Source organism: Marmota flaviventris, chromosome 15 (assembly GCF_047511675.1).
Source record: "Marmota flaviventris isolate mMarFla1 chromosome 15, mMarFla1.hap1, whole genome shotgun sequence".
Classification (NCBI taxonomy): domain Eukaryota; kingdom Metazoa; phylum Chordata; class Mammalia; order Rodentia; family Sciuridae; genus Marmota; species Marmota flaviventris.
This window is the reverse complement of record NC_092512.1, coordinates 61677753-61700514: the sequence shown is the minus strand read 5'-3', so window position 1 is coordinate 61700514 and position 22762 is coordinate 61677753. Positions and strand designations below refer to the sequence as shown.

Below are 22762 nucleotides of genomic sequence, written 5' to 3'. Positions count from 1 at the left end.
TGACTCTGCATTAACAGCTATTTCTTCTGGATCACCGGTACAGCATAGTACAGAAACAGACTGGAAGCTGAGTTCAGGGATACCAAGGAGCCAAGATTCAGCAGAAATCCTGGTGAAAGAAAACTAAGAACCAATATCCCAGATGTATCTATCTCTCCCTCAAGGCACTTTCAACATTAAACTGTGTATCCACCAAAGACACAGAAATCACAGAGAAGGTAACTATTAAGAAACTTACAAAGTTAAACAGAATTAGAAATCTCATATTGATAGCAAGACAAAAAGTTAATTTCAGGGCCTATCAGGGAAGAAAAACCATATACATATATAGTATACTAATGTCCTAGGAATGAGGGCAAAATGGTAATACATCAGCTTTGGTAAAATGGAGTGATCCACCCAAATGCAATCCCAAGCTTCTATACATTTTTACATAAAACATATAGAGTCCTACCAGACCCACTAGAAAACAAGACCAAGTAACTAAAAATCAAGAGGAAAAAAGTCATAGATCTCAACTTAAAAAAAAAAAAATTTAAAGTCTTTAAAGTTAAGAATCATCAGAAAACTAAAGTTTTTAATCTTAGAAATGGAAAAAAAAAAACAGTAAATAAAAGCATAAATTTAACGAACAAATTTAGTAGACTGGGCACAACAGAGAGATCAATGAACTGGAAAAAATGCTCAGATTGACAAGAGAGTGGATAGGGAAAAAAATGGAAAATGCACAAGTATAAGAAGATATAAGGGATAGGAGAAAAGGATTTAACTCATGTATAATGAAAACCCAGAAGAACAGAAGAGAAAGATAGTAGAGCAATATCTGAATAGTGGCCAAGAAATGAAACCATGCCAAGATTTAGAAAGCTCTACCTAACACAGAAAAGGACAAAGAAAAATAAAATAAAATATCTCAAGGTGTTATAATTATGTGCTATGGTATCATTAGTACACTCTTAGTGTACCTGCTAAAAGGCAAAAACAGTAATGATCAGACTGGATGGAAAAAATGAAATCTGATTACATGCTGCATACAAAAGTCACAAATTTTACAAAAAGACAAAAAAGGCTCGGCTGGGGTTATGGCTCAGTGGTAGAACACTTGTCTAGTATGTGTGAGGCCGTGGGTTTGATTCTTAGCACCACATATAAATTAAAAAAAAAAAAAAAAAAAAGGCTTGAAAGAAAAAATACAAGAAGATGGGTCATGATAATATTTTACCAAAAGAAAAATATTTTACCAAAGAGAATTTACAGTTACAGTAAATTCGGACAAACTATAACTTTGATAATGGAAAAAAAGAACATGTTCAACAGGAAGATAAAACAGTACTAAATTCTGATGTATTTAATGACATGGCTTTGAATATGTAGTTCAGTGAGGTTTTGCCTTACAAAGAGAAATGGTCAATGTTACAATTCATAGTGTGAGATTTAAAAAAAAAAAAAATTTAGTTGTAATTGAGCAGAATACCTTTATTTTATCTATTTATTTTTATGTGATGCTTAGGATTGAACCCAGTGCCTCCCACATACTAGGTGAGTGCGCAACTACTGAGTCACAACCCCAGCCCCATAGTGTGAGATTTTTAACATAAGTTTTATAGTAAGTAGCAGACAGGACAAGCAGAATTCCCCAAACTACATCAGTAAAGATAAAAAAAAAAAAAAAGATTGAACAAAATGAACAAATGCGACCTGACACCAAACAAATGAAGACTGTACAACCTTTTGAAGTCCAAAAGAAACATTTACCAAAATTGGATACAGGCTCAACTATAATGCAAGTATCAACAAATTTTACAGGATTGAAATCAATTGGATGATGTTTAATCACAGTGGAATTAAGTTAGAAATATAGCAAAGAGAAAAGTAAAAAAAAAAAAAAAAAATTACCAAATATTTGTAACAAACAGTGCACTTGTATATAATTAATGTTTCAAAGAAAAAAAACATAATTGGAATTATATTTATTCTGAATGAAAATGAAGATATACCAAGACTTGTAAAATATGTCTAATGTAGTGCCAAGAGGGAAAGTCTGCTAATTAAATATAATTCACAAGGAATGAAAATCAATGATTCACCTCAAAAAGGTAAACCACAAACAAGAAAAAAGCATATAAAAATCCAAAGAAAATGAAATAAGAACAGAAATCAGGGATACAGAAAAGATATAACTAAGAAAATCAATAATAAAAAAGATAGCTGGGGTTATGGCTCAGTGGTAGAGCACTTCCCTGGCATATATGAGGCAATGAGTTCCATCGTCAGCACCACATATAAATAAATAAATAAAATAAAGGTATTGTGTCCATCTACAACTAAAAAAAAAAGACAAAAATTGACATTTTGTTTTTTGTGATACTGGGGATTGAACCTAGAGCACTGCCGGTGCCAGGCAGTTGCCCTACCACTAAGAAACACCCTTGCACTCAAATGTTAGTTTTGACTGATGGAAGAAGAAAAAAAAAAAAAGGCAGAAATTAACATAGGAAATGGAAATAGAAATCACTGCTGCTGTATGGAGATTCCTTGGAAAATTGGGAATGGAACCACCATTTGACCCAGCTATCCGTCTCCTTGGTCTATAGCCAAAGGACTTAAAAACCAAATGCTGAATGTTTTCTCTGATATAAGGAGGTGGATTCATAGTGGGCTAGGGAGAGGGAGCATGGGAGGAATAGATGAACTCTAGATAGGGCAGAGGGGTGGGAGGGGAAGGGAGGGGGCATGGGGTTAGAAATGATGGTGGTATGTGATGAATATCATTATCCAAAGTACATGTATGAAGACACGAATTGGTGTGAATATACTTTGTATACAACCAGAAATATGAAAAATTATGCTCTATATTATAATGTATAAATAAAAAATGAAAAAAAAGAAATCACTGCTGCTATACAGGCATTCATAAGATAACAAGAAGATGATATGTAATTTTATGCCAATAAATTTGCAAACTTATACAATAGACAAATTCCTTGAAAAATCCAATTTGCCAAAAGAGAAAGTAACAAGTAGAAAACCTGAATAATCTTATTATCTTTTAAAGAATCTGAATGTTAACTTCCCTTAAACAACTTAACTGATGAATTCTTCCAAATATTAAAAAAAAAAATGCCAATACCACATAAAGGACATATGAGATCACTGTGTATTTGAGTATAAATTTTAGAGCAATGAGGATAAATCTGATAAAAATATGAGATTTTTGTGCAAAAACCTACAAACTACTTCCTTCAAGAACTCTTCCAAAAAAGAGGAATACTTTCCAAATCATTTTATGAGAACAGGATTATTCTTATAATAAAACCAGACGAAGATGTTGCAGGGAGGATGTATGTGTGTGTGTGTGTTGGGGGAAAGGGAACTAAAACCACACAAGTATATTTTAAGAATACAGACATAGGGCTGGAGTCATGGCTCAGCAGTAGAGAGCTTGTCTAGCACGTGCGAGGCCCTGGGTTCGATCCTCAGCACCACATAAATATAAAAAATAAAGGTATTGCGTCCAACTACAACTAAAATAAAATATATAAAAAAAAGAATACAGACATAAAAATCTTCAACAAAATACTAGCAAACCAACTCTGGTAACTACAAAAAACAAAAAGGGCTATACACCATAATCACATGGGATTTTATCCTGGGAATGCATTTTTGCTTTATCATTTGAAAAGCAATAACTGTAATCTAAAATATCAAAAGAATATGGGACAAAACCGATATAATCATCACAAAAGACACAGAAAAAAGCAACAGATAAAATTGAATATTCTTTCATGATTGAAAACATAAACAGGGCTATGGGTATAGTTCAGTAACAGAATGCTAGCTAGCATACACTTGGCCCTAGGCTTGATCCCTAATGCTGAAAAAACAAACCCACAAACAAATGAGGAATAGAAGGGAACTTCCTCATCCTGATAAAACCCATAGCTGATAACTGTACCTAATGGTGAAAAGTCTAGATAGCTTTTTAAGAATAAGGAATCCACACATACCAAAACACTATGAGAATAATAAGTTCAGCAAGGTTGCAGGGATACCAGATCAATACATTAAAAAATTACATTTGTATGTACTGGCAATGAAAAATCTGAAAATGAAATTAAGAAGATGATTCTATTTTATAATGGCCATCAAAAAGGACATTAAGAATTAATTTAATGAAAAAGGTATAGGACTTATAGATTGATAACTATAAAATTTAATTGAAAGAAATTCAAGACTTAAGTAAATGAAAAACAAAATTTATGTTCATATTCCCCAAGGCAATCTACAGTTTAAAGGTAATCCACATCAAAACTCCATCTGGCTTTTTGCGGAAACTGAAGAGTTGATCCTAAAAATTTATATGGATATTCAAGAGACTCAGAGTAAACAAAACATAAAAAAGAACAAAATTGGAGGACTCATGTTTACTGATTTCAAAACTTACAAAGCTGCAGTAACCAAGACAAATGTGGTACTGGCATGAGGACATACATATAAATGCAACAGAATTCAGAGTCCAGAAGTAAACTCTTTTTTTCCCCCAGAAGTAAACTCTTACTACATGATTTTTGACAACAGTATTGAGAAGATTCAATAGGGAAAGGTTAGTCTTTTCAATAAATAGTATAGACAAAACAGGGTATCAATCTAGCAAACTACATAAAATGGCACAGTCACTTTGGAGACAGTCTGGTGGCAGTTCCCACCAAATGCTGAACATAGTTACCATGACCCAGCAATTCTAGTATAAACCCAAGAAAATGAAAACAAGTGTACAAACAAAAACTTGTTCATTAATGTTCATATTATTAATAGCTAAAAAGTGGAAACAACCCAAATGTCCATCAGCTGATGAACAGATAAACAAAATATGGTATTTTTGTATAGTAGAATAGTTAGCATACATGCTACAAAACAGAGGAATCTCAAAATTATTATGCTAAGTAAAGAAAGCCAGTCACAAAGATTACATATTGTATGGCTCCACTAATTTATAAGCAGTGTCTAGAAAAAGCCAATCCATAAAGAAAGTTAGTTCTTGGTTACCATGGCAAGGGGAATGAGGAAATGCAGAGTGACTGCTAACGGGCATGTGGTTTCTTTTTTGGGGTGATAAAAATGTTCTGGAATTAAGACAGTGGTTCAAACAACTTTGTGAATATGCTTAAAAAAGGATAACCTTTATGATGTGGAATTATAACCCCAATAAGGCTATTATTAAAAAATATTACTAAGAGAAACTAAAAATAATCTACATTAATGAAGGTAGATATTATGTTCATGGCCAGAAATACTCAATTATTCCTAAATTGACTTACAGATTCTATATAATTTCAATCCAATATCTCAGCGAGTTTGTGTGTGTGTGTGTGTGTGTGAACTGACCATGTGCAAATGGCTAAGAATTGCTGGGACAACCTGGAGGACACAAAACATCAGATATCAAGACTTACAATGAGCAAACTGAGTTGATATATTTTAAAAACTGGAACTCTGTTACAATTCCAAGTATTTTGAGGGACATAACTGACTCACCCAAGGAATTACTCAACTGTGGAACAGCAGAACATTACTTTGTCTCTGGTTTTGTTAGAGCAGGATAAAGTGTGTGTGTGTGTGTGTGTGTATGTGTGTGTGTGTGTGTTTAAGATTCTTAAGTAAGATTAGAAAATAAGCAAGACCCCATAGCATTTTTTTTTTTTTTACATGTTTCTTACTTCCATGGTTTTTTCATTGCATACTAAATACAAACCTGTTCCTTTTCTAGAAGATCTGCCTTTAGTCACTGTTGGTTTCTTCCTTACAGGTGGTGCCTGAAAAGTAGAGTGTTCCCTCCACCTCCGAAGCTGAAAATTAATGAACTTCCACATCATGAATGCTTGGGTAATGCAAATGGATGCCAGAACAGCGATTCTGAAAAATATTAAGAAATAAACAAGAAATTAGAGTGTATGAAAATAATGCCACTGAATAAGAGTATTCTACACTAATGATTTACTAAAATTTCACTATCGACAGGATTATGTTATTATAAAGAAGTCATTCCATTAAAATTTTTATCCTAGAAATTACATAAGGCTTTAGAACTTCAACTTAAAAATAAAATTGCAGTCAGGCGGGCGTGGTGGCGCATGCCTGTAATCCCAGAAGCTCAGGATGATCCAAAGTTCAAAGCCAGCCTCAGCAATGGCAAAGTACTAAGCAACTCAGTGAGACCCTGTCGCTTAATAAAATAGAGAATAGGGCTGGAGATGTGGCTCAGTGGTTGAGTGCCCCTGAATTCAAACCCCGGTACTCAAAAAGAAAGAAAGAAAGAAGGTACTCAAAAAGAAACAAACAAAACTGCAACAGGTATGAAATCAAATCAAATGCGTATTTTCCCCAATCCCTGCATTAATCCTCTAATTATTTGAGTGATTCACTTCATAGAGAAACATATTATATAATAGAACAAAGTAAAAATGTTAAATTGACTATACCTAACAGCCAACACGTTGAAGTTTCCTGTACTGAAATCCAGTTTCTGATTCTCTGCTCTTGCAAGGCCAAAACCAACAGTGAGTACTGAAAGAATTAAAGTCAGAAGTCTTCCCAAAACAAAAAGAACTGCCCACAGAGAAAATCTGTAAGAAAAATATCAAGTCAAATTCATAAAATTAGAAAGAAAAGATTCTATAGAAATTAGATTCTTACTAAGTAAATGAATATTAAAACAGCATTTCTTATTATTTTGCAAAAACAACTTCTGTAGTTAAGGTCTACAAAATGCAACATAATATACACTCCTGGGGACACATACTAGCCAATTTTAAGGTTCTAAGAATTCTAGTAATGAAATCTGCTTAATTTTTTGTTTAGCTTTTTTTTTTTTTAAGTATAAGCACTATTAATATTCCTCATAACTGCTGATATAAAGAACAATCTTGAAAAATGCTGAACAAAACCAAACAAAAAGCTGTGCTGTAAAGATTAGGGTGCCAATTCTCATTCAGAGTCCAGTTTCCCTTTAAGACTTTACAAACTCCTTAGAAGTTATACTTCTCACTCTATTATCTACTCTTTCATTGTCTTCTGAAAGTTTACTTTTTTTCCTCCACTCCATTTCCCAAAAAGAAAAACATACAATAAACAAAGTAGAATTTATAACAGGAAAGTTAACCCCAAACCTTTAAAATTCCAAGTCCCAATACAATATTGAATCAGACTCCATTTTAGCAATTAAAATGTGGAGGAGTCTCAGTATTGATAAATAGTTTCATTTTATTTAAAGCTGCTATTAACAGCTTAAAAAGTAAATATTATATAATTGTCAAGGACATGAACCTTGGCAATGGAGGCACTGACTTTAAATACTTGCTATATAAGAAAAAGAATGGTTGAATAACTTACCCTTTCTGATACTTTTCATCACTAAAATAAAACAAGCGGGAAATGTGGAAAAGAAATTCAACAAAATAATGTAGCACCAGAAGAACGAGTCCCAGATGATTCAAGCTGTTGAAAGAAACATTTAAATGGAAAAGATAATCAATTAAAACCAATTAGCATACTATCTGCCAGTCTACTCAAACACCCAAGCAAAATCCCAACTCACTTCAAAAGATAAGCTCCAGCAATGTGAAAGAGGTAAAGACCAATGTAGACAAGTTGACGAGGAATATCTTCCTGAAAATAGAAACATACAATATAGGTTAAAACAAAACATGTTGAAACACTTCTATTCTTTAAGAGCAGTGTGGTGGAGTGAAAAATGTACTACAATAGAAGTAGGAGACCTGAAGGCTAATCTGACCCCTACCCGACCCCATCTCTCATTCCCAGTTAGCTATATGGCTTTACCAAGTCATTTAACCTTTGTTAGCTTTAGCTCTCATCTCTAAAATGTGAATGCTTGGATTTGCTTCAATCAGATGAACTAAAAAAATCCCTTTTGGGGTTAAGATTTATTTTCCTTTTTTAATAAACATCTATTAAATGATATAACATTAATAATAAATTATATGGTGGCAATCAAATGTCCTTCTAATATTAAAAGGGTGATGTTTATTAGCAGTGAGGTGCTTTTGTATACTTAAAATAATCACACTTTTAAATCTGTGCTTTAATCTTTTTATTGTCACATATAGTTGTTAAAATTGAAGGTTAAAATTTACCTCCTCATTTTTGATACCACCTAGTTGTATTTTTTTTCTCCTCAACAACTCTGTAAGATCAAGCATCTAGAGTTTACATTTGCTTCTTTTTTTCTTCCATAGTTCTTAGCTGACTCTGTATCACTGGTTATCTCAGAAATAGTGTTTTTAAAAAGCGTAAGTCCACCCAGCTACTCAGGAGACTGAAGTGTGAATATCATAAGTTGGAAGCCAGCACAAGAAAATTAGTGAAAACCTGGGAATGAAGCAGGTTATCAACATCTTTTAAATATAAAATAAAACAAAATTTAAAAAGCCAGAATGCACAGAATGTTGTACTATGAAAAATTTAAGATTTTGTACACACATACACTGAATTATAACAAAAAATATTGTTTTTCATCTTGAGGTATAGTTAAAATGAGCAATGAGCTCAACAGCAATGACTTCAATAAGTGCTTGTTGATTAATAAAACAACTCTACCTCATTTTTATTCTTGGTTTTAGCTGTTTTCCTTATATACATAAGGTTTATGTACATTAGCCTGGTTAGTACTACTTACTGCTTTTTTTTGTGTGTGTGTGGTGCTGGGAGTTGAATCCAGTGCCACATCCATGGAAGGCAAGCAAGCACTCAACCAACTGAGCTATATCCCCAGCCCAGTACTACTTACTACCATAGCTACTAATTAAAATTATTAATATAATTGATATTGGGTACCGAACTGCGTTTTTCTGGAACCTCACTAAACCATCTTCTGGTCCTCTATTTCTCCCCTTATATTTCAGTAGAAAGTATTTCATCAAATATTCTGAGAAACAGTGGAAATTTTACAAGTCCAGTTTTGAAACCAAACACTATTCTTTGGTAAGAATGGCACAAAGTTCAATTGTTAAAATGGCAGATCATAGGGCTAGAGATGTAGCTCAGTGGCAGAGCATTTGTCTAACATGTTTCAGGTCCTGGTTCCATTCCTAGCACCAGAATTAAAAAAAAAAAAAAAAAAAAGAGAGAGAGAGAGAGAGAACATAAGACAGTCTGACTAGTATTGCATATAGTACTGTATTTTAGGATGAAAACTCCTAAGACAAGATACCAAGTTTACAGTTCTTCCAACTGGAGAGAAAAGTATCTCTGAAAATATGCAATCTTAAGATCCTCTCCACATAATTTTCATACTTTCCTTGAAATAGTTCTCCTTATAAAAGGAAAGAGAGAGGGGAAAAGGGAATGGAGATAACATGCTAAGATCAACCACAGGGAAACCTCCTTCTTCTCCTGTTGTAATTTCAGAATAACTCACTTGTATAATAATCAATGGTAATTTGATATGTTAGGAATATAAAGCTTATACTACATATATACATCGATTTTTCCCAATGTGTAGTGTTTATCCTTGGTATGGTTGGTACAAAATGATTTTAAATAGTATACAATGAAGCAGTTTTATTTAACTTTATAATTTTAAATAAAGTATTTAAGTTATTAATTCTAATATACCTAAATAATTAAAATGACACAAGTACTATTGCACAGAATAAGAATAGAGTCACAAATACGAATTAGTAGTATTTGAGTATGATAAAACAGGACAGTGGCATGTAAATGACTAAATAAGGGATTCACTGCCATATTCCTTCAGATCAATGTTTAAAATTTCTGACAACAGATCAAGGAAACCCTCCATACTTATAAGGGAAGTTTTTAAACTGCTGATTGAACTCATTTCATTACATAAAATCTTGTGTAAGTCAATGCAAAAAACGAATTTGCTGGAAATACTGCTTTATAGAATAAGTTAAGAGGATTTTTAAAAAATTTAATGTTAAAGAAATCCAAGTAAGTTTCAAAAATACATTCTAGTCATGTAGCAGAGAAGAACCTAAGCTATATTTTTTCCTCTCAAACAAATCTGAAAACCCTACTATAAACCACAAACAATGTTTCAAGAAGCCATTCCATTTCTCTGCTATTTTGTTTTTAAACCTCAACCTCATTAGGGGGGTCAGCTTGTGCTTGGACTAGCTAATAAAAAACCCCATAGAGCTGCTGCTGCTGTTTCTTTTTTTTTTTTTTTCTGTTGTAGTACTAGGGATTAAACCCAGGAGTTCTCTACCACTAAGCCACACCCCCAGTGCTTTTTAATATTTTATTTAGATAAGGTCTTACTAAGTTGCTTTGGGCCTTGTTCAATTGCTGAGGCTGGCTTTGAACTTGTGATCCTCCTGCCTCAGCCTCCCAAGCTGCTGGGATTATAGGTATGAGCCACCATGCCTGGTTCCCCAGACCTTTTTGAACTTTATTTTGAGACAGAGTTTTGCTAAATTGCCCGGGCTAGCCTTGAACTTGCCTCAGTCTCCCAGTGGCTGGGATTACAGGCTTGCATCACCACCCCTGGCTTCATAAAACTTCTTTTCCAAATTCAGATTCAACTTTGCATCTTAACCCTGCCTTTCTGATAGTCAGTCAACTAACTCAGTCAATAATGATACAGGGCAAAATGCTGTCCCAGCTTCCACCCTCATCATCATCAAATGCCTATCTTAAAACAGTATCTACAGCTTTCAAAAAAGACAAATGTATCAAGATGAACCTCTTTTCTAAGTAACAGTTCCTTGTTTTTAAAGCAATGCTTGTATACCTAAAGCCTACCATAGAAAAAATAAAAACCAATGGGTAAGAAAATGGGTTAGTTCTGCCAATTACTGTGTAATTTTGAGCAAGTTAATCTCTGCATAAGAGATAAAAACAATAATAATACCAAAAAACCAAAAATAAACATGAGTGACAGAAATAAGTACAATACCACAAGTAGTGGTGGGGACTGTGGTTAACTAGGGAACACACACTCTGGTTAAAGGCAACCTCCTATGATTAAGAAACCACAGTGGAGGAGGTATAACATAATTTTTAAGCTGATGAATTTTACATAGAAAATGGCTGCTTTTAGTGTCACAGTCCAAGTTCAAACTCCTCCAATATCCCCCAATCTCCATGGGGGTATGTCCCTAATGGTGTGGTGCTCACACATCTGAGACTGACAAAGACCTTGCATAGCACCATGGTCTCTGGGTCTTACTTGTTTTATATGGGGTGGGGAATGGGAGTGAACTGAGGAGGCTGGGTAAATCTTGGCCCTCTTGAGGGAATTCTCAAAATCGTTCACTGGTTACATTACAGATTTCAATCAGGGAGTCAGCAAGCTGTTCAAGGATGGCTCATCACTGCTCTAGAAACTACAGTCTAGATGAATAAAAAGTAGCTTAGAAAGTCAATTTGGTTCTCAACACCTTTTCATACGTTGTACTATAATTTTGTTATATAAATTAACTTGTTCTACCAGGAGCCACAATGAAGTTTTGCTTGTTTATTTAAGATTAATAAATAGATTCATTAAGATAACTGTATTTTAGTAAACTTTTTTTTTTAGAAGAAAATACATTTCGTGACAATGCTACATTTAAAAAACAAACTTTAATACAAACTATCACATATATACTAAGGCAGATTCCCCGCCCCCCAGTCCCAGATGGTGTAATATTATTCTTAAAAATGTAAAAAGCTCTCATATTATGGGAATCCATATTGACTGTCTTGAGCAACAAATAAATGTTTGAGTAAGGCACACAAGTTTGAAAAAGTTTGGCCAATAATATTTAAAAATGCTAACTGAGGTCTAATAGGAACCTGTAAAGACAAACTTGATGGACTCTAGAAAATCTTTTTGTTAAATGATTAAAAAAGTGGCTGCAGTAGTGGAAGGCAGATATTAACACTGAAGTTGCATAGGAAAAAGTGTGAATAAAACTTTCATGAAGTAGGAGTGAGAAAAAAAAACAGTTATTTCTATTTATATATATATGTGTGTGTGTATATAAATAAAATCAATTTAAAACTGAATATTAGAAATAAAACTTATGGCTATTTCATGACTCCCTAAAGGGTCACAGATTCAAATTGGCTAAGAAACTAAGAAGTATTTTTTTTTTGGGGAGACAGGGTATCACTATATTGCCCAGACTAACCTTGTACTCATGGGTTCATGTGATCCTCCTGCCCCAGCTTCCTGAATAGCTGGGGCTACAGGTGCATGCCACCTTGCCAAGCTAAGAAATGACATTTTGAATCTTCTCATAGGCAAAATGGAGAATTGTTCATTCTCTTATTGAAAAGTACACAGTATATGTGCTTTAAATTTCCTCTTACAAGAAATTAAGTTATTTGTGACTAAAACACCTCTTAAACTGCTAAACAGTGTTCCTTTCTTCATTTATCTGTAGGATTGGTCAAAACAATCACTGTGCTAGTTTCTTCCAGTAAAGAGTTCTTCTAAAAATAATTTTCATAGACTAAATTTTAAGAAACTGTTTAACACATTTGCAGCTGTTACTTTCAAATTATGTTAATTACTTGAAACAAGTTACTTTCAACTGTCACATGTAGGTGTTAAAAATAGTTTCAGTTAAGTTCTAAGTTATGCAAATTATCCCATAAAAATTAGATTGCATTTCTGGAGAAATGCCATCTGGCAGGAACTGATAAGAAAAGAGCTTCAGGAACTAAAATGAACAATTACTTTAAAATGTCCCTCTTACCAGGGTTGGTGAACATGATATAGACATGGATTAATAACGAAACCCAGAGGTATTATGTTCATGGGTATACAAGTACCTAAAGAAAGCTTAAAATATTTGAACCATGGTACAAAAGGACTTTCAATAATCATAGAAATGTTACTTATCTCCCTTATCCAAAAAGATAAATCCTGGCTACACATAGCTAAAGGATAGAAGAAATATGGCCAGAATGACTAAAAAAGTGAATTGTTTTTATTTAACTATAATTAATTTGAATGTAGCTAGTGGCTACCTTTTTAGACAGTACAGCTCTATGACACCTATGATTAACATTAGGAGCTTACTAAATATGGAAGAGCTACTGGAAGCTGTGGGCCTGATAATTTTATCTTAAGACACTTAAAAGTCAAACATTTAAAATAAATAAGGATCTTCTTCCTAATCCTTACAATTAAGTTAACTGGAAAAACATTCTACTTTTTAAGAAACTAACATCAAAAGAACTGGTGTGCCACAGTACAGGGCTCTAATGTGCTGTTTTCTAATTCTGTTGTCTAATTCAATGACAAAACAAAGGCCTATATCATGAATCAACTATTTGCAGTACATATAAAAATAAGTGTAGCTTTTGAAAGGGCAAAGACAAATTGGTCAATGGACAGGCTGTCACATTTCTACTTAGAAAGGTATTTCTGAAAGTAAGAGGATCCCTTCTCTAACTTAAAAAACATTTTAAGTGTAGAAAACTATAAATATATATACAACTGGCAGAGAATAAAATGAATCTCCATATATTCACAATTCATTTTTTATAGTTATTTCCAAATGACCAAACTTGTTTCATTACATCATATCACTTACCCTCATCTGATACTATTTTGAAATAAATTCCACACAGCCTATCATATTATGGCGTTTTTTAAATCACTTCCCGGGGAAAAAAAGAGAACAAAGATGTTTGATTAACTTATCAGAGGAAAGGAATTCCATGAAAAAGAACTGATGTGCCATGATTATAAAATTAGAGTTACCAGTGTGAATGAAGCATAGAAAGCAAAAGGAAGAAAGACCAGGGAAGAAATGGTATAGATGGGAGAAATCCTTAGAACAAAGGTACGCGGCTTTACTTTAGTTTAAAGCAATAAGGAGCTAGTATAGGTTTCACAGGAGAAAGAGTTAAGTGAAAGGAATAAGGTTGTTTTTTTTTTGTGTGTGTGTGACATTATGAAAGCCTGACTTTAGAAGTACTGAGGGTAGAACTAGAAGGGAGGAAAATACAGTGTTTCAGCAGGTTCAAACAAATATCTTTCCCACATGCTAAAAAAGGAATGTTCCACCCATTTCAGGAAAGGCTTCCCTGGTGAATATTTAACCATAGTTTAATCTGTTTTTCAATGCTGAATTTTTCTTTGGGACTTGCTCAGGGACTACTTTGGAAGTAGAGTTTGGAGAAAGCATAAAACTAGGGAGCTAACTGTGATAGTAGAAAAGCTCCATTTGAAATATGCACAACACAGGACTATTAGTTGTGGAATAATCAGACTAATCCTTTTTGTCTCAAATAATTGCTAAGAATATCAATAAGATGAAACTAATATTATATTTTAAGAATTTAAATTCTAATTAAATTTACATCACCACTGATACAATTTTTAAAATGAGCAACTAGCATGTCAAAGGTAAAAGGTTCCCCTCTGAGTTAAAACAATGATTAAAGTCTTTTTCAAGAAATATTTAAGAATTTCAGTCTGTGTGGAAAGGGGAAAGGTGGGAGAACGATAGGAGAAGAGTTGAGGGAGGGCAAAGAAGAAAGAAAGTATTTAATTTTAGAAAGACTTTTCAAAAAAAGAAAAAAAAAATGACAAGACAATTTTTAAAACTACAAAATACCAGCTTACTTTTTTGGTTTTCTGGAAGTAGAGTTCAGGGAAAGCATGAAACCAGTAAGCCAACTGTGATATGTAGAAAAACTTCATTTGAAATCTGTACAACACAAGAAAGCAAAAAGCATCTTTTAAAGCATAATATTTTTAAAAAATAAACAAATACTGGAAATCAGGATATACTAAGCAGATATCTTTGTGTTACTTCAGAAAATGTTCTGTGTATCTTTAAACAACTCTTCGGCAGCTGCTTTCCCCTATTTTCCTGGGATATTCCCACCGGTCAGTCCCCCTGGATTAAGCAACAGGCAAAGACTAACTATGCAAGCCAATCCAAAGGAGCCACAGCTCTTTGTCCATGAGTTAATTAATACTGACTAGTAGGTCATATTATCTACTGAAAACACAAGGAACACGATCAACCCTTAGATCTATAAGATTTCATCAAAATGGGAACAAGATGGGCAAAAAGACCAACACAAAAGTGAAGGCACACAGATACCAATCACCTGAAACTGGGATAATCCCAATTTCAAATACTCAAGTTTTTCTCCTTGGGGAAATATGGTAATTCTACCTGGTTGGAAACATGGAGACACACTCAAATAAATGAAGGCAGAGCCAGAGTTAAAGAGTAGAATAAGACACAGGAGTGTTCCCCAGGAGATACATCCTAATTAGTCTAGAATCAATAGTTCTTCTCTTTACATTAAATCCCCCTAGCCCTTCTAAGTCCTCTTTATTCTCTCTCCCTTTGCCCTCTCTTCCAGAATTCTAAAATAGAGAATATAGAGCCAATCTGAAGTAATTTCTCAGGGGGAAATATAGTCCCATTCTGTAAAAGTTCACTGAATTAATATAATTGTTAAAAATCAGAGCATGACCTAGTAAAAGGGTATTATTGCTGGACTTCAAACAAAGATATGCATGGTCATACTATTCCGTCTTTCTCTTTTCTCCAGTTCTCAAATCACAGTGTACTTAGGGAATACTGTCGAGGTGACAAGCATCTATAATTTACCCAGCAAATAAGGATATTAAATAAAAACAGGAGATAATTTCTACTATAATCTGGTACGTAGTCTTGGTGGGTATGGGCCCAATACAAGATTTACATAAATGGAATGATTATAGATCAAGACTATAATACATAAAATATAAGCCAAAATGATAAACTCAGGAATGCAAAATACCCAAATAGGCTAACGTAGCCAGGAACATTAACATGGATGTACTAGAATAAGAATTAAAGAATGAGCATTTAGCTAAACATCTTTGTAACCACTGAGCTCCTGGAAGCACTATAAAAAATTGGGGACTAGAAATATCAAAAAGAAAGAATCCCTAAACTCAAGAAGTTTATAGCAGAAGAGAAGGAAGGAAGGAATGACAAGAGACTGGAGAGCGGGGAGCAAAAGCATGGAGAGAATGGATCCATGAAGAAGAGAAAGAATCAGGAAGAAAGGAAAAAGAAGAGTGTACCAAATTAAGATTACCATTAAAACCAGATGTCTCAAGCTAAGGAAGATATTTAAAAGATTATACAAATGAAAAGAGTTCATAGGAACTTTTCTCTTAAGGTAGTGGGACTGCCAAGACGCTTTCACATATTTTATGATTTTGCCTGAAGTTTTAAAGAGAATAATGAGTTCTGCTTATTCATGTTATGATCATGTTCTTTAATTTTAAAAAACCTTTAAAAACGACTTACGTCATAAGGTTGTGGGGATAAGCCCTCCACAAGATCGTTGGATCTGAGATGTAGTTTTCCTAAGAAAGAAGACAGGGAAATTAGCCTGTGAGTATTATGCAAACATTTATAGTTCTCTATATTCAAAAAGCTCACTCAAGTCAAGCTTTATTTATTTACTGGGTACAGGGGATTGAACTCAGGGGCACTCAACCACTGAGCCACATCCCCAACCCTATTTTGTATTTTATTTAGAAAGAAGGTCTCAGTGAGTTGCTGAGAGCCTCGCTGTCGCTGAGGCTCACTTTGAACTTGCAATATTCCTGCCTCAGCCTCCCGAGACAGTGAGATTATAGACGTGTGCCGGGGCATGCTTTTCAGCTTAGTTATTTTCAGTACAATTTTAACTGCCTACTTTTGCAAAGTGAAAATCAGTATGACTTATATAAATCAGGTGTAATTTCTCACCTTCAAAAATCTTTCTATCCAGTAGAGTAAAAAAAAATTCATGTATGCATACTAACATAAGCAATAAATAACAAAATGGTGTGAGGCATAGGTATAACAGTCATGGAAGAAATGAATTTTACTTTGGGTAATCAAAGAAGGAGCTTAGGAAAAGATGTAGTTCCTGATAGGAGACAAGAGGACCACAATGCTGCCAAATTTTATGATATTATATCCATAAGATACTACCCAAATCTTTTTTCTTAGATAACTAGATGTACTGAGAATTATTACATATGTCAAAACGAAACAATTCCCCCAATCTTAAGTGACTTACCTTTCATGAGAATATTTCCCCATAGAATTGTAACTCTTAGTTTTTTTAAAGAATTTAAAAGATAGATTTTAAACTGAAATTTACATATATTAATAAAGTATTATTAAAAATGGCAGAGTAAAAGACAGTGAGCACTGGCTTGAAAAGTTGAGTTTTATCTCTAACATTAAGTGTTATATCCTAGAAAATTCACATTGCTTGTTACTCATCTCTAACACGGTGATGAAAAAGAAATTATGTGCCCAAAACATGGAGTAGTAGTTGAATAAAAGGGATTACCATTTCTGATTACTAAAGTTGATACTATCTTCTCTTTCCTCATTAGAGTAATACAACTAAAGGTTTTGAATGTCTTATTTGAGAACTACATGTTTTAAATTGTTTGGGAAACAACTGGACTGTTTTTAAAGGTGGAAATGACCGGAAATATTTCAGCTCATGTAATCTAAAAAGACTATCACTGACATGCTTTTTGCTAATACACAGCTATCTACAAATGACTATAAGATATAGAAATAACATCCACAGTGACTAAAATGTTTCTGAAATAGTAAACGGCTTAGAATTTTTGCTGTATAAAAACTAGCTGAGGGCTGGGGGTGTGGCTCAAGTGGTAACGCACTCGCCTGGCACGAGTGCGGCCCGGGTTCGATCCTCAGCACCACATACAAACAAAGATGTTGTTTCTACTGAAAACTAAAAAATAAATATTAAAAAAAAAAAAAAAAAACTAGCTGAGAGAGATTTATCACTGAAACTTTAGTTACAGCCATCAAAGACCAAAAAAACAGGGAAGGGAAGGCCACATTCAATAACTGATATTATCCCAGGGCTAGAGATCATGGTTGATAAAGTTATGCTTGGCTATTTGTGTGTAATAATTTACACAAGTTCATTAGCAGAGTTCTTAATCTTGGTGAGAAAGGAGAACACTGAGAAGATCATACTTACAGAGACTAGAATGAATGTGCCCCAAACACAAGCAAAAAAGTAGAATGCACTAAGCTGACCAGATTCATTAAACTTGCTGTGTTTCGTTTTGGAGAAGTGCATTCGCCTGTTAATTTTCTAAAAATAAAAACAGGTATTAGTAATTAAGAATAAATTATAAAACATACTCAATATATGACTATCATAATATGGAGAGCTAGTGCTTTACAAAGTATAGATTTCTAAGATTGTATACTTACATCCAACACATACTCTTGAATTATGGCATGAATAATTATCGCCACTAGCATGTAGAAGAAAACTGTAGCCAAATCTTTGATACCATAGTAATAAAGGGATGCTGATTCAGTAGCTTGTTCTTCTGAAGGCCAAAAAGGACATACATACACAAAAATATACATGAGATTATAAAACAGCACCAAGTACAACATAGTTATGGAAACAAACAAAAGAACACTAACCTAATTGATAAAAAGTTCTACAGAAATATCATAGATAATTTGCTCTTGGACATCATGAGTCTTAAGGGGCAATGAAAACTGAGGAGGAAACTATCTACAAACCCAAAACTTCAGAAATTACTTACAGAGACTTGACACATGTTAGTTACAGCCATCAAAGACCAAAAAAACAGGGAAGGGAAGGCCACATTTAATAACTGACATTATCCCAGGGCTAGAGATCATGGGTTGATAAAATTATGCTAGGCTATTTGTGTTTTTTTTCAACAACTTTCAAAACTTCTGTTTTTTCAAAAATTTTCAAAACTTCCACTTCTACTTTCAAACTGGACCCTACCATCATGATTCTGAAGGAAAAATGGATTTGATTTAGTTTTGACCTGTAAGCAGTAGACACAGATGCAACCACTACTTAACATTGTTTTTAATCCTTGCAACTGCTTTAATTTTTCAAAACAAATCTAAATCACATACTTGTGAACTGCTGACACTTGTTCTCAAGACTTCCTAAATATGTTCACATTTTATTAACCAAATAGTCCATCCCTCATGCTAGTTATATTACTGTACTTAACTGCAATCAACTTCCCATAACAACTTGACTTTCACATAGCACAGTTTAGAAATAAAACTTTTTGAAAAAAAACCACTAAGTATAGTTTGGATGCAATTACCCGGTAACTCCTAATCTACTGACATTTTCTCTAATCAAAATGATTGCTAGCGGTAGAGCACAATAAAAGATGGAAATAAGTTTAAAGGAATTGTTATTCCAAGTCCAAAATATGACTCATATGTCAAAAAACCTAAACCTGAACATGTGCTTGTAGAAGTCTTGACCAAACAATTATTTAAAATTATATTTAAAATATCTATTCTTAGAATTTTCCTATGAAAATATCTGAGGGCAGAGATGGCAATACAAAAAGTTTGTTGATGGAATTTCAAACTCATTCACAAAAATATATATAATAAACATTAAACATGTAAAACTAATTTTCATATAACGTATAGGATGGAGTTAACCCAAAACATCAGTTCTTGTATCATAAATTATCAAATAACGTTCAGTCTAATCATGGAAGAGATTGTGAAAATAAGTGGAGAATCTAGTGTTTATGAGTACTCCAAATATGTTCAACTGAACTTCTAGGAAATTCATAACAAAAACTACGTACCTGTTGCGGGGAGGGTAACATTGTACTGAAGAGTAACAAAAATGATAGATGCTTTTGCTGTTATCTAGAAAGAAAAAAAAAAAAGAAAACAACAATTAAATAAATTTGTGATCCTCCTCCAAATAAGCAGATTAGGGGAAAAATATTATAAATTCTGTTTTCCCAAATCCAAGAACCAAGGGCACCCAAGTTCTGCTGGCACCATGCTAGGCAAACACAATGGGAATTCCTGATCACCAGAGTTGAGCCTGTGAGTTGTGGTAATCCACCAAAGTATTCTGTAATTTAGATGAATTTGTGTAATTCATCTCTATAAGATTTTAAAAGCAATAACCTCTGTAGTTTCTGTAAGTAATGATTTCACAAATAATGATTCTCTACTGTAGACCTATATGATGAACACAAAGTTCCTATTAAGAAAATTTTAAGTGAAAATTAATAAAAGGAAGTACAGTTAAAGCATGAGAAAAATGGATCACACACAGGATCTACGTGTTAATCTCCCAAACACCTGGCACAGTTAAATAGTCAATAAATGTTTAATTGACTTGACTGCTGCTAAAAGTAAAGTGGTCAGAACAGAAACGGAACGTTTATAGGCACCAGGCACAAGAAAGGATAAAATCCAGAAGGAATGAAATATAAAATAATCCCTGATAACAAGGTGTTTAGCTGTATCGGAGGACAAGTAAGCAAATGGTTATAATGCTGTACAATCAGTACCTCTACAGCATTCGCTGTGGGCCCTCTGGATAAATGATGAATTTGTTTTTTCCCTGGGGTAGGGAGCAAAGCCTATTCTGGAAAGACTCCTCAGAGGATGTAATGCTGGGACTGTGCCTTGTTGGAAAACAGAAGTTCCCTAGGCTCACAAGGTGGGGTGAAGAGGCCAATACAGGTAGAAGAAACAAGGTAAGGGCAGGAGTAAATACAAGGCCAGGCATAGCACGTATGTCACAAAGAGGTAGCAAAAAAGCCTAGAAACATTAATGGAGTACTAGAAAGTACCTTGCTTGTTGAACTAAGTATTTTAGATTTTATTTTTAGCATGACTGTAAGTAGAGAGGGGGATGTTAATTTATGCCTGTTAGAAAGACTGCTGGCTCTGGCCTGCTAAATGGTCTCTCAAGCCCCTTCATATCCACTCCCCACGGCACTAGAATGATCTTCTAATCATGTTACCCTGTTTCCCACCGTACCTGTAAAAATCCTTCACTGGATTCCTATCTTTTTAGGATAATGTGGTCTACACAATTCCCCATTGTTTGACTCCTCTTCACAGCCTCATCCCAAACCATTTCTTCCCAATCCCTGGCCCCCTGTAGTTCCTCCTTCTACAGGGTCCTTGAACAAACCTTCCCCTAGATCTCAGTTCAATTATATCTTTTCTAGGAGGACTTCCCTATCTTTCTAGAGCAGGGCATTCCTCTGTCAGATTATCTCAGAGAACTGTGTGTCTTTCCTTTGAAACACACAATCTGGTATGATTAGTTTGTCTCATCCATTACAAAAATAAGCTCTTAGGAGCCGTTTCTGCTTGCCACTGTATGTTTAGAGACCTAGTAGGGGGCCTGGCACATATCAGGCAACTGATCAATATTATTAAATAAATATCAAATAAAATAGATATCAATTAGAGTAAGCATGGAAGCCAAATAAAAGACAAAGACATGTGCAAGAGGCCACATGAAGGTAAGGCCTGGCAGTGGAGACAGGAGAGCACATGAAGGTAAGGCAATGGTAGTGGACACAGGAGGCACTCATGAGCAGAATAATTCTTGGACAGCAAGAGAAAAAGCGTCAAGGATTATTTATTGATGACTACTTATTGATGAAAACTAGGTGAAAAATACTACTACTATAAAAATGTGTGGAATACAGGAACTGCAGGTTTTGGGCAAAAGAGAACAAATTGAGTTTGGACAAACTGGGATTTGTGATACATGGGTGGAAAAAGCAGCAGGCACCTAAAGCCTCGTCCAGAACTTAGCAGGTAAAGATTTGAGAGTTTTTATTTATAAACAGAAGTTAAGGCTGTGGAAGTACACAAGTCACACATGGAAAGTGTACAGTATTTGTAAAGAAGTAGGACAACATCAGACCTGTAGAGACAGCAAACAAAAAGCCAAAATGTATCTCTCTGCTATGGTTGTTTGCATAAGTGTACCCCCAAAGGTCCCTGTGCTAAAGGCTTGGACCCCAGGATGTGGCACTATTAAGAAGTGATAGAACCTTCAAGAGGGGGAGCCTAGTGGGACGGCTACTGGTCACTGGAGGTATGGCCTCAAAGGAGACTGTGGGATTCTGGGGTCTCTCCTCCCACCACTGCCATGAGGTGAATGGGTTTTGCTCTATCATGCTCTCCCTGACATGATGTGCTATCTTGCCACAGGCCAAAAGCAATGGGGCCAACCAGCCACAAACTGAAACCTCCAAAACTGTGAGCCAAATTAAGCCTTTTCTCTTATAAATTGATGATTTCAGGTACTTGTTACTATAAGGTTACCTAGCAGAGAAACAAAGAGAATGAAGAGAGCCTGACATTTCAAAAACCAAGGGGAAACATTTTAAAAACGTGTAGTTATAAGTCAAAAGTTTCAAAAGAGATGTGGCAGAGAGAATGCAACAGATTAAATATCTTTATTTTGTTTATTTTTTAAAAATGTGGTGCTAAGAATCAAATCCAGTGCCTCAAATGTGCTAGGCAAGCACTCTGCTGATGAGCCATCCTGTAATACTGTTTATAGGATGGGAGAGACAAAGCTTGTGCAATGAGCAACAGGGCAGGTGCTACAAAAAAGGGAGAAATTAAACATTGAAGACAGAAAAGGGAAACTGACTAAAGAAATGTGGTAGGGAATGACACTGTAAAGATGAGTACACTTGAAAATCCTCTTAGCCTGGGAACAAGATAGTACAGGCTGAGTCTTCCTTATTCCAAATGTTTAGAATCAGAATTATTTCAGATTTCAACTTTTTAGAATTTTGGAATATCTGTTAATACATAATGAGGTATCTTGGGGATAGATTCAAAGTTCTGGATTTTAGCTCAATATAGATTCTGTATTAGGTATGCTTAACCTGCAATGGACAAGAGAGATAAGA

General features: G+C 34.4%; 1 protein-coding gene across 2 annotated transcripts in view; it reads right to left on the bottom strand.

Moving 5' to 3' along the window:
* The window catches only part of Tram1 (translocation associated membrane protein 1), a 29653-nt gene that overhangs the window by 764 nt on the left and 6127 nt on the right, over positions 1 to 22762 (bottom strand). Inside the window, exons 2-10 of one of the 2 annotated variants that reach the window (XM_027947840.2) lie at positions 19658 to 19721; positions 18258 to 18379; positions 18019 to 18135; positions 16305 to 16363; positions 14609 to 14693; positions 7595 to 7665; positions 7390 to 7494; positions 6480 to 6623; positions 5753 to 5913 (exon numbers count right to left, since the gene is read on the bottom strand). In XM_027947840.2, coding sequence (XP_027803641.1) covers positions 5753 to 5913; positions 6480 to 6623; positions 7390 to 7494; positions 7595 to 7665; positions 14609 to 14693; positions 16305 to 16363; positions 18019 to 18135; positions 18258 to 18379; positions 19658 to 19721 — 928 coding nt within the window. The remainder of the gene's footprint in view (positions 1 to 5752; positions 5914 to 6479; positions 6624 to 7389; positions 7495 to 7594; positions 7666 to 14608; positions 14694 to 16304; positions 16364 to 18018; positions 18136 to 18257; positions 18380 to 19657; positions 19722 to 22762) is intronic. The other variant, XM_027947848.2, reaches the window with a different exon arrangement.